The 12,350-nt window shown below is 40.6% G+C and overlaps 1 protein-coding gene across 2 annotated transcripts in view; it reads left to right on the top strand.

Annotated features, from left to right (window-relative positions):
- RFX4 (regulatory factor X4) overlaps positions 1-12,350 on the top strand; it is a 166,884-nt gene that overhangs the window by 113,954 nt on the left and 40,580 nt on the right. For both annotated transcript variants that reach the window (XM_032645833.1, XM_032645834.1), the window contains 2 exons: positions 6,409-6,509; positions 8,524-8,582. In XM_032645833.1, the coding sequence (XP_032501724.1) occupies positions 6,409-6,509; positions 8,524-8,582 (160 nt within the window). The remainder of the gene's footprint in view (positions 1-6,408; positions 6,510-8,523; positions 8,583-12,350) is intronic.

Raw genomic sequence — 12,350 nt, 5'->3', positions numbered from 1 at the left:
TTGTGCCAGTATCATACTGTTTTGATTACTGTAGCTTTGTAGTATAGTCTGAAATCTGGAAGGGTTACACCTCTAGCTTTTTTCTTTTTTCTCAGGTTTACTTTGACAATTCTGGATCTTTTTCAGTTCCATATAAACTTTAGGATTATTTGTTCTAGTTCTGTGAAAAATGTTATGGGTATTTTGATAGGAATTGCATTGAATCTGTAGATTACCTTGGGTAGTATGGCCATGTTAACATTATTGATTCTTCCAGTCCAAGAACACAGTAAATCTTTCCATCTCTTTGTGTCATCTTCAATTTCTTTCATCAGCATCTTATAGTTTTCAGAGTACAGGTTTTTTGCCTCCTTAGGTAGGTTTATTCCTAGGTATTTTATTCTTTTTGTTGTGATGGTAAATGGGATCATTTTCTTTATTTCTCTACATGCTATTTTGTTGTTAGTGTATAGAAATGCAAGAGACTTCTGTGCATTAATTTTGTATCCTGCAACTTTACCAAATTCATTGATGACCTCTAGGAGTTTTCTGGTGTTGTCTTTAGGATTTTCTATGTATAGTGTCCTGTCATCTGCAAAATGACAGTTTTACTCTTCCTTTTCAATTTGGATTCCTTTTATTTCTTTTCCTTGTATGATTGCTGTGGCTAGGACTTCCAAAACTGTGTTGAATAGAAGTGGCAAGAGTGGGTATCCTTGTCTTGTTCCTGATCTTAGAGGAAATGCTTTCAGCTTTTCACCATTGAGTATGATATTAGCTATGGGTTTGTCATATATGACCTTTATTATGTTGAGGTATGTACCCTCTATGCCCACCTTCCAGAGAGTTTTTATCATAAATGGATGTTGCAGAATTCTTTATGTATTCTGGGTACAGTTCTTTTCCAGAGTCGTATTTTGAAACTATTTTCTTTCAATCTTTGCTTGGCTTTTCACGTTATACACAATTATCACTTGAGGAGCAGAATTTTCAACTTTTGGTGAAGTTCAATCTATCAATATTTTATGATGTGGATTTTGCTTTTGGTGTTATATCTAATAATCATTTGCCAAGAAAGGTCACAGTTTTTCCCTAGATTATGTTCTAGATGTTTTAGGTTTTACAATTTTTACATTTTATAATTTTTTAGACTTTACATTGGTTCATTTTGAGTTTTCCATATGGTGTAAGGTGTAGGGATAAAGGTTCATTTCTGCTTTTTGCAGATGAAAGTCCAAATATTCTAGCACCAATTGTTAAAAAGACGTAACTTTTATTTATTGAATTACATTGAAGTTTTGTGGGAACTTACTTGGCTGTGTGTGTGTGTGTGTGTGTGTGTGTGTGTGTATTTCTGGACTCTCAATTCTGTTCCTTTCCTTTATATGTCCTCCTTTCACCAATATCACACTGTTCTGATGACTGTGGCTTTGTAGTAAGTCTTAAAGTCAGTTAGAATGGGTGCTCCAACTTTGCTCTTCTTTTTCAAAACTGTTCCTTTGCTTCTGCATATTAAGTTCATAGAATCTGCAAAAAGTTCTGTGAAATTTTGTTTAGGATTATATTGAATCTACAGATAAATTTTGAAAGAATTGACATCCTAACTATATTGTGTCTTCCAATCCATGAATGTGGTATATCTCTCCATCTATTTAGGTCCTCTTTAATATTCTTCTTTGGTGTTTCATAGTTCTGGAGTTTTTAGCAAATAGATTTTGTACATGTCTTGCTAGGTTTATATCTAATTATTTTGTGGGTTTTGGTGCTATTGTAAATGCTACTATTTTTTACGTTCAGTTTCCAGTTGTTCATTGATAGTTGAAGAAAAATGATTGATTTTTGTTTGTTGATCTTGTATGACATCCTATTAAACTCACTGACTAATAGCTTTTTTGTACATTCTTTGGGATTTTCTATGAGTATAATCATGTATTCTAGGAATAAAGACACTTTTATGTCTTGATTTGCAATGTGTATACTCTTTTCTCCCCCTGTCTTATTGCACCTCTCAAATGATGTCCCCATTTAAGTAGGGGTGGCATTTTTGCATTTTCCCTGATCTTAAGGAAAAGCATTCAGTATTCGTTATAAAAACGATGCTAGCCATAGGTTTTTTTTATGGATGCACTTTATCAGGTTGGAGAAATTCCTTTCCATTTCTAGTTTGTTGAGAATTTTTATCATGAAAAGATTTTGAATTTTGTTAAAAGCTTTTTTGTACCAAGATCATCATATGGTTTTTCTTCTTTAGTTTGTTAATAAGGTGGGTTACATTGTTTGACTTTCAAATATTGAAACAGGCTTTCATCCTCAGGATAAACTCACTTGGTCATGATAGTTTCATACATATGTATAATTGCTACATCTGAATTGCTAATATTTTGTTGAGGATTTACATTCATGAGAGTTATTGATCTTTAGTTTTATTTTCTTTTAGTGTCTTCTGGTTTAGGTATCAGGGTAATCCTGGCCTCATAAAATGAGTCCCTCTCTTCCTTTTTTTGTAAGAGTTTGTATAGAATTTTATCTAAAATTTTAAATCCGTGAGCTTAAACGTGTTCATAGTATTTCCTTATTATCCTTTGAATATCTGTAGGATCTGTAGTGATGTCCCTTTTTTCATTCCTGATGTGGGTAGTTTATATCATGTTTTCTTTTTGTTGGTCATCAATGTTATTAATCTTCTCCAAAAGCCATCATTTAGTTTCTCTGATTTCTTTGGTTTCTTACTGTTTTTCTGTTTTCAGTATTATCGATATATGCTTTAATCTTTTGTTCTTGCTTTGAGTATAATATACTCTTCTTTTTAAATTTTCTTTAAGTGGAAGCTTAGGTCATTGATTATAAATCTTTCTACTTTCCTAATAAAGCATTTAATGCTATAAAATTTCCTCTAATCACTGCTTAGCTGCATCCCACAAATTTTGATGTTATGTTTTCATTTTAATTCAATTAAAATATTTTCCCTTGTGACTTTCTTTCTGACTCATGTGTTATTTAGAAGTGAGTTGTTTAATTTCCAAATATTTCAGGATTTTTGACATATCTTTCTGTTATTTCTAGTTTAATTTTCTTATAGTCAGGTTACATATGTTGTATTGTATCAGTTCTTTCACATTTTTTTGAGACTTGTCTGGTGGCCCAGAATATGTTGGTGAATATTCCATGTGTACTTGAAAAGACTGTATATTCTGCTCTCATATGGTGGAATGTTCTATAAATGTCAATTAGGTCAAGTTTATTGTTAGCATTTTTTATGTTTTCTATGCCCTTGTTGATTTTCTGTCCATTTGTTCTATTGTTTACCAAGAGAGGAATATAGATGTCTCTAACAATAATTGTGGATTTGTCTATTTGGTTTTTAACTTCTTTCATTTTTTGCTTCGTGTATTTTGAAGCTCTATTAAGTACATACACATTAGGATTGTTGTGACTTCTTGATGAATTGCCTGCTTTTCATAATGTAAAACCTTTCTTTATCACTGGTAATATTTCTTGTTCAGAAGTTTACTTTGATTAGTAAGATAGCGACTCCAGCTCTTTTTTTTTGTTTTTTTTTGTTTTTTTTTTTTTTTTTTGGGTACGTGGGCCTCTCACTATTGTGGCCTCTCCCATTGCGGAGCACAGGCTCCGGACGCGCAGGCTCAGCGGCCATGGCTCACGGGCCCAGCCGCTGTGCGGCATGTGGGATCCTCCCGGACCGGGGCACGAACCCGCGTCCCCTGCATCGGACTCTCAACCACTGCGCCACCAGGGAAGCCCCTCCAGCTTTTTTTTTTTATTAGTGTTTGCATGATATATCTTTTTTCCACTCCGTTACTCTATGTCTTTATACTTAAAGTAGATTTCATATTCTCAACATATAATGAGGTCTTGTTTTTTTATCCAATATGACAGTTTCTAATTTTTAGTTGCTATGTCTAGACCTTTATATTTAATATAATTAATTTACATGGTTGGATTAAAATATTCTATCTTGCTAGTTGTTTTCTGTTAGTTCCTTCAGCTTTTGTTTCTTTTTTTCCTCCTTTTGTGCCCGGTTTATAGGAAGCACACAGGATAAATGAACAGTTACGTGTCACTACAAGGAAGAAATCAACCAAATCAGAATGTGGGGCATTCCATGGAACGAATAACATGATGTTGCCAATAAACCAATGGCATGAAATAGAATTTTTTTAAAGGCTTAAGAAATAGAACAAGGCAATTATATCTTTTATGCAATGTGTGGAACTTGTTTGGATCCTGATTCAGACAAACTAGAAGATGTCTTTGAGAGGAATAGAGAAATTTGAGTACAGACCGAGCGTTAGATAATATGAAGGAACTACTATTCATTCTGTTGGGTATAACAATGGCATGGTGGTTTTAAGTGTTTGCGCATGTATGTACATATATAAATACATATTTAAAACTTGTCAGTTAGAAATGCATAACATCTTGAATTCACTTAAAACACTCTAGAAAAGAAAAAGAAGGATGTGGTAAATTAAACTGGCAAAATGTTGCTAATTATTGATGCTGGGTCATGGGTATTTGAAGGTTTGAAGTTTTTCGTAATAAAAATGTTAAAAACAAAACTCAACAAAGTAGAGTACACCCTGAAATAGAGACCACAGAAAAGAACCAGGTCTGATGGGGAAATGATGAATTCTGTTTGGACATATTTAGTTCGATGGACCTTTTGGGGCTTTGAAATGGACGTGTCCTGCATGCAGTTGGTCCAGAGTTCTAGAGGTGGTGACTGAAGCTGTGGGCATGGAGAAACTATCCAAGGAAGGAATACAGTGTGATAGAGAGGGCCCAGGACTAGACTTGGAAGAACTGGACGATGTAATGGCCAGGTAGAGGGGGCTGAGCTTTGTGACTGGGGAGAAGTAGCCAGAAGGTGGAGGGGTCACAAATGCCAAGTGAAGTAAACATTTCCAAAAGGAGGAAGGGCTAACGGAGCCGAATGCTGCCAGATGTCAAGCAATGTGAGGACCGAAATGAGTCTATGGGTTTGTGTCATGGATGGAAGTCGCCGCCTGGGTGGGAGCTTTGTAGGCGGAGGAGGTACAGGAGTGAGGTGAGGAGTGAATGGGAGGTGAAGAAGAGGAGACGGAGAGTCTAGCCAACTCTGAAGAAGTATGTCTGTGAAGTGGAAGAAAGAGGATAGTAGCTTGAGGAGGTAGAGTGAGGAAAGAAAACGGTCTTTTGTTGTTAAGGTGAGACATTTTTGAACATGTTAACGTGACAAGAGGAATGATCAAGATAGAGGAGACGGTGAATACGCAGCAGAAGGAGCAGTCAGCGGCGGAAGGTTCCTGAGAAGGCAGGAGGGGAAGAGGTGGGCTGGCTCCTTGATTCTGTCAGGTAGGCTGACTTCTTCGGGGTGTTTTCCCTGAGGAGTAGGAGGTGGTGCCACCTGCTGGTGGAGAGGGGCGAGGTGGGGGTTTGGAAGTGTGAGGAACACGGAGAGGGTTGTAGTAAGTCATGGAAAAGGAAAGAGTGAGTGAGCAGGGGAACACAGTTAGGACTGCTTAGCTAGCGGGAGAATCCGATGGGGACTGAATGAGAGCAGGGTAGGCAGTGTTGGTGGAAGGCAAGGATGGTGTGGATGGTGAGGCTGGGGAGAGGTCCTTGTGGCAGGCATGACTAAGGAGGAGGACCTCATGGAGGACCCCGGACCTATGGTGATGAGCAGATGATTTTGATGGGGAGAGCCTGAAAATGGTGCTTAATGTTTCCTCGACTCCAGATTCCCATCTCATATTGCAACCGACTGCCCCCTCAACCCTTCACCCCTCTAGCCCTCCCCCGCCCCACCTCCTGCCCCCAAACAGTCCTTGACTTTCCAAATCTGACATGGCTTCCAGGTCTGTGTCAGGGTTGTTTGTCAGTTTAAAAATGTACTCTTGCTTCCCAGTTCCTACCAAGAGGCAAACATTTTAGTAAGCCTGAGTCCCTGCTGTGTGGGCTGGCGTGGCGGTAGGCTGCAGATGGGGTTCCTGCCCGCCTGGGGAGCTCCAACAAGACTGAGCAGCATGAGGAGGAGAGGCCAGTTGCAAACGGTGCTCTCAGGCCCACTGTCCACTGTCATCACCCCTCCCACAAGCCTCTTCAAAAACACGAAGGATGGTGTCTTACTCGCAGACAGGGTTCTAGATGATGCCAAGCATCGCAGTGGGCTTTTCCCCACACCTGTGTATGCTGTGTCTCCCTTGTCGACCAGCGTGGGCACCAGAGCACATTCTGTCCACGCCCTTCTCAGACCCACCAGCTCTCCACAGGGCATGGACTGCTGACCCTGTCCCTGAGGTTGCTGCTTTCAGTGGCGCCTAATGGTTGCAGTCAAAACACCATCAGAGGAAATAAGACTCTATAGGGGCCTGTGGGGAGGACTGGGCAACACACAAGGCACCTAGCATGTGTCATTTCTCTTTCTAGCTTAACTCAGGTGATCCGAAAGTTTGCCAAACAGCTGGATGAGTGGCTAAAAGTGGCTCTCCATGACCTCCCAGAAAATTTACGAAACATCAAGTTTGAATGTAAGTATGAAGTTTGGGAGCAGGGGGGAAGGGAGGGTAACATTTTAGTGCCAGATATTTTACATAGGTTGTTAATAAAATAATAATAATAGCTAACAATGTACTGATGCCTACAAAGCACCAACTATCATGCTTAGCACTTTCCATGCGTTAACTTCGTTAATCCTCACAAAATGTTTATTATGGGTGGCACACCTCTCCTTTACAGAAAATGAAACAGGTTTAGAGAGGAAGTAAGCAGCAGAGGCAGGATTGGCCCCTAGGTCTGTTTGATGCCAGAGTTTCTGCTGTCACCACCACACTCCTTATCCCATTTAATCCTCACCCATCTCTGCAATGTAGGAAACAGTATCCCTCTTCTACAGGTGAAGCGCCGAGAGGCAAAGAAACTTCGCCAAAGCCACACAGACACACAGATGGTAATTAGGGGCCAGGAGTCAAACTCACGCCTATCTGACCCTAAAATGGAGATTTCCCCGAAGCTCCTGTCCACAAAGTGGGGGTAATAGAAGACAGACAAGAGCTTCAGGGCTTCATCTATTTAATTCTCTGCCTAATGAGAAAGCAAAATTAATATTTCTCATGGGGGATTCGGACTGTGAATCTTTTCTCTGCTGAGCATCACCACTCATTCCCCAGCATTCATTTTGCCTGAGAAAACTGGTCCTATTTCTCTGTCTCGATGTGTCTTTACTTGTGGGAAGTCTCACGTGCTATTAAGCCAAGGTGAGATGATGTTAAGCCAAATAAAGTTTTAAGATATATGTTTCTTAAAACCCCATTTGAATACAGCTGGCCATGCTTGCCCGCAATAAGTACCAGCAAGGAAAATGAAGGAGATCAAATTACCCTCTCTCCACAGGCAAAGGGGGCCCTTTCAGACGTGCTTTGAGGCCGCCTGCCGTGCCCATCACCTATTGATAAAGCCTGCTTTATTTCACGGCTCTCAGTTCTTTTCTTTGCATGAGCACTAAATTCCACATCACAAAGTTAAAGAAAAAGTAATTAAGGAGAAGGATTAACGATTGATCGGCCTGGAAAATTAGAAGTTCATCTGTCCCCCGACTCCACCTGCCCCCCCCTTCCTCCACCCCATGCCCTATTTTTCCAACCAAGCTGGTTCTGAGTACAAATTAGAATAATCCCAGGGAAATTTCTGATTGTTTCTTGACCAGTTCAGAAATTAATGAGAAGAATGCCCCGTGTCCATTTTAATTACGCTGGCAAAGCAAATCTGTTGAAAGTCCGAAGCCAGGAGGTTTGTCGGACCTACCACCTATGGGAGCCTGGAGGCGCCCACTCTCCCCAGGGAGCCTTGGGGGTGCACTTCGAGAACGTGCAAGGAGTGGAGACATACACCTCTCCAAAGGACTCTGTAAGGATGAAGACCTTGGGCTGGCACATGGCTTGTCTGCTTCGAAACCTACAGATATAAGATCACCCCACTTCAAAGCATCAGCCTATTATGTCAGCATAGGACCCAGGATCATCCATACAAATAGGTCGTGGAGGCTGTTGGATGAAAACGACAGATTATGAATGCAAAGCCACATTCAAGGTGCCGCCCAGGGTTCTATCCTAGAAGCAACCCTGCTCAATCAAGGTTTCCTAGTAGATATACTACTTTTTAAAGGGCCTTCTTCAAAGCTTCCACTTGATTCCTGCAATTATTTATGGGGAGAAGTGATTGAGCTTGCAATTAGCGAAATGAAAGACAAGTAAATAATTGCTTTTACTCACGGTTGATTGATGCCACAGTTTCTCACACCTGCCAGTGTGGAGTGTGGGCAACTTTGAAATATGTACCCCAAATATCGTCATCTTAGGAAATAGTTGTCCATATGGGAGAACAAAGAAGCAAATGCAGGGTTTTGCCAGTGGGTGCAGAAAACAGGGTTGGACAGTGACAAAGTTAGGCAAACAAGGAAGCTACTTTTTGAAATCGGCCTGCGGAAAATCCAAGGTCGGACCATAAAGCATAAAATATGTCATACTCACTCTTTTCTTCTTGCAGTGTCGAGAAGATTTTCCCAAATTCTGAGACGACAAACATCACTAAATCACCTTTGCCAGGTAGCTGTCCTGCGTTATGTGTTCTAACTACTGCTAAGTCATTGAAAATGAAAGGCAAATCCACAATAACTCTGGAGAGGATCTGTCAGGGTATGGTTGTTTAATAGTACACTCTCACCATTATCTTAAATTTCTACAGGTAAGGAATTGAAACACTAGCCAATCACTAAATAGTTTCAAGTAACACACAGAATAATTTCTGACATCATTTCCCCATTAACCTTTCATATATTCTAGGTCCACAAGTTTTGTGTTTTGCTTAAGTACATCGGGGTTTCTCAGCCACTGTTGCCTTTTTGGGCTGGGTAATTCTTTGTTGTGGGGAGTTGCTTTGCTCTACCCACTAGATGCCAGTAAGACCACCCACCCCCAAGTACCACTTTGGTTGCGACAGTCAAGAATGTCTCCAGCCATTGCCATGTGTAGCCTAGGGGGTGCAAAATCACCCCAATTTTGTTTTTTCCCCAGGTTTCTGTTCTTTTTAGCACAAAAGTGACATTTGCTTACTATTAAAAAATTTTTTTTAATTAATGAAAGTATATACGTGCAGTAAAAAGTGGAAGATCCCGCTGTAGCTCTGTAGTTCTAACTGATGGCATAAAGTTTTGCATTTCTGTTCATTTTGAACCTCAAGGAAGGGAATCTAAGTCTGTTAAGGCAGGCCATTAACATTCATTAAACTGTTAATGACCTTAAAGCCCAGGGGACAAACTGGTGTCTGCAGGTCAAATCTGGCCCGCAGATGTGTGGGGTTATTTTTGTTTGATTGGCATATGTTCAAAAAATTTTTTTTACTTAGTCACTAACAGTTGAAACTAGGAGATGACAACTAAACACCCACATTTTCTGTAGAAAAATTGTAAGAGCTGGCAACCCCAGAGCTAATTTCCCCGGGGCAATAACCAGCTGGATGGGCCGAGCTTTTCTCTAGCAGGCAGGGTCCTCTCATCACCTCCGCTTTCTCTTACACTTGGCCCACCACACTCATGCACTTCACCTGCCTACCTTGTTTATGTGTTCGGGTTTGTAACCTCTCCCTTATATTGTTGGTTCTGGGTTGGTGTGGGTTACTCAAGGTCAAGGTGGGAGGGGGAGGGGTCTCTAGTTAGAGTGGCCTGAAGGAAGACTCCAGGCCAGGAACCAGAAAGTGTAAAACTACCGCCACCCACCCACCGCCCCCCCCCCCACACCTCACTGTTTCAGCCCTGCCCCTGGCATAAATGGCACAGAGGGAAACCTTCCACGTTTGTACTGTTTCAGAGGCCACATCTGGGCACTGTTCTGGGGTAGAGCAGAGCCTCACAGGTTAATGGGATTCAGGAAATAAAATGAATAGTAACAAAATAAACACTGCCAGGGTTAGTTTTCAAATCCTACCTCTGTCCATCAAAAGGTTTTAGGAGGGACTCAACACAAGCCTGAGGGGTCTATTAATATCACTAAACATACAGTATCTACACATAAAGATCAAAAATTTCTTGTTTAATTTTTTCTATTAAATTTCAATTGCATAAATATGTGTATCTTTTTAAAACAAAAACAATAATAATTTTACAATAACAAAAACAGTGATTAGATGGAAGCAAATATTTCCAGACCTTAATGATGGTAAATTCTGGGTCAGGGAAACTCATATTCATCATGGGTATTGGGTCTTGGGAATTGTCATTTTTGTCTTTGTATCTTACACATTTATTAAATATAAAAGATTTTAATGTGTATATAAAATAAATTGATTTGAGATATTCTTTATAAAAAAAAAGGAAAGACTGCATTGTTTCTGAGGGTGCATGCCGTCTGGTTCTTCTTCCCAGCTTGGAAGAGCCGGTTTTGGGTCATATCAGGGAACTAGATACGGTTTTAGGACATAGTTAAAAGTAGACATTTAGGAAGTTTAGAAAGGCCTTTGACCCTTTAATGTACCATGTAGGTAAAAGCATCCACACCCACGCCTACAACCACCTGCATGCTCACGGGCATGCACACACACACACTCGCCACTTCTCACATAGGCAGTTCATACTTTAATCAGCAATTGCTACCTTTCCATCTTCACTGGACAGCTATCAGACACATTTCTGGATCAGCCAAAGGACTAGGGTTAGTGCAGGGAATGAAACACCATGGAGCATCTTAGCTAATATCCCAGCAAGCCTTCCTAAACACACACAAGGCAAGTCAGACTAAACATCATCCAGCCAAAAACTCACCCCCAGATACTTAAACCCAAGAGCCAACTATCCAGGCCCTTTTGGATATACACTGAGCAAGCAACTTGGCATTCATATCTCAGACATTCATCCCACAAAATCTTTTGAGTGCCTACTGTGTGCCAGACATTTACGCTTAGTGGTACTTGCCCAACAAAAAATAATGAAAAGTGATAAGCATTATGAAGGAAAGAGAATGGAAATAGAGAATAACGGGGCATTTTAGATCCTATTTAGATAATGTGGTTAGAGAAGCCCTCTCCATGGGTACTGCATTGAATTTGGAGCACACATGATGGCAGGGTGGCCGGGGCAGGGTGAGAGAAGAGCATTTCAGCAGCAGGAGTACCCTGTGCAAAGGTCCTGGGGTGTCAGAGCGATCACAACAAAGGGAATCGACCTGCATGAGAGGAGCCTCATTTATTGAGCTCTTACTCCCTGAACTGTGCACCTTGCAAGCATTATCCCAAGGAGTCTTCAACAGCGGCCCTCCTGAAGAGATAGGTACTAGTACATCTTCATTTTATAGATCAGGAAACTGAGGTTAATCTGCTTGCCTGCCCCCAATCAATCAGCTGGTCAGTAGCAAGGTCAGGATTTGCACTAAGTATATTTGAATCCAGAATCCTAGACCATCACATTCAGTTATCATTAGAAACCAACCCAACTCACTTTTCATATATTCATATATTCTAGGCCTCTGTGTTGTGCAAAGACTTCTACGATGATTTAAGTAAGATTTTATTTTACCTGTGCTCGGACAGTCTACATGTAAAAGGGTTGTCGGTATTTACATTTGATTGGAAATTCATAAGCATTAGGCGACTTATAATGTCCATGTGTCTTTGAAATCTTGTTTTGTTTTATTAAAGACATTTTTGAAAACATGCAAGGAAAGGAAATGATTCTGGAAGTGTTTTTCTTTGCTTTTATCAGTATTGTTACAACTTGGTAGTTCCAAGTATTGTTGTTCCGAGTATTGTTCCAGCTTACAAATTTAAGTTCTACTATGAGGGTTGCTGAGGAAGCCACAGATTAAACACACACACACACACACACACACACTCACACACTCACACACTCACACACTCTCACATTCACACAGACCACATTAAAAGACCACTGAGTCGTAAGGTATAGTTTCCTTTTCTTCCATCTCAATTATTCGTATTTGTTTTAATTATTATAGTTACATAAAAAGCAAAAGCAGAAAGCTAGACCATAAACTGCTTCAGAATGCACTTAGGCGAAAAATACACCTTGTAAAATTTCTGGGGTTGAATCTATCATAGGCCCAAGGGTAGCAGGACCCTTCCTAGATCAGAGCCTGTTGCTTCTCACACGCTAGAGACACGGGTTATTAAACACAGGGCTCTCGCCCACAAGCTCACATCAGGAGGCTGACAGATCTCTGGGCTTCATCCCATTGTTCCACGGGGTCAAGACCAAAGGGGCTGGGAACAGCAGGTTTGGTCTGGCCTAGGCCACCATGGGGTAGTTTCTTATAAAGAGAGATCTGAGGAGAGAGCCACAGAGAAAATGGTATACGGATCTTCTG

The sequence above is a fragment of the Phocoena sinus genome, chromosome 10 (genome assembly GCF_008692025.1).
Source record: "Phocoena sinus isolate mPhoSin1 chromosome 10, mPhoSin1.pri, whole genome shotgun sequence".
Taxonomy (NCBI): Eukaryota; Metazoa; Chordata; class Mammalia; order Artiodactyla; family Phocoenidae; genus Phocoena; species Phocoena sinus.
The sequence above is the reverse complement of the archived record's forward strand: the minus strand, read 5'-3'. Positions and strand labels throughout refer to the sequence as shown.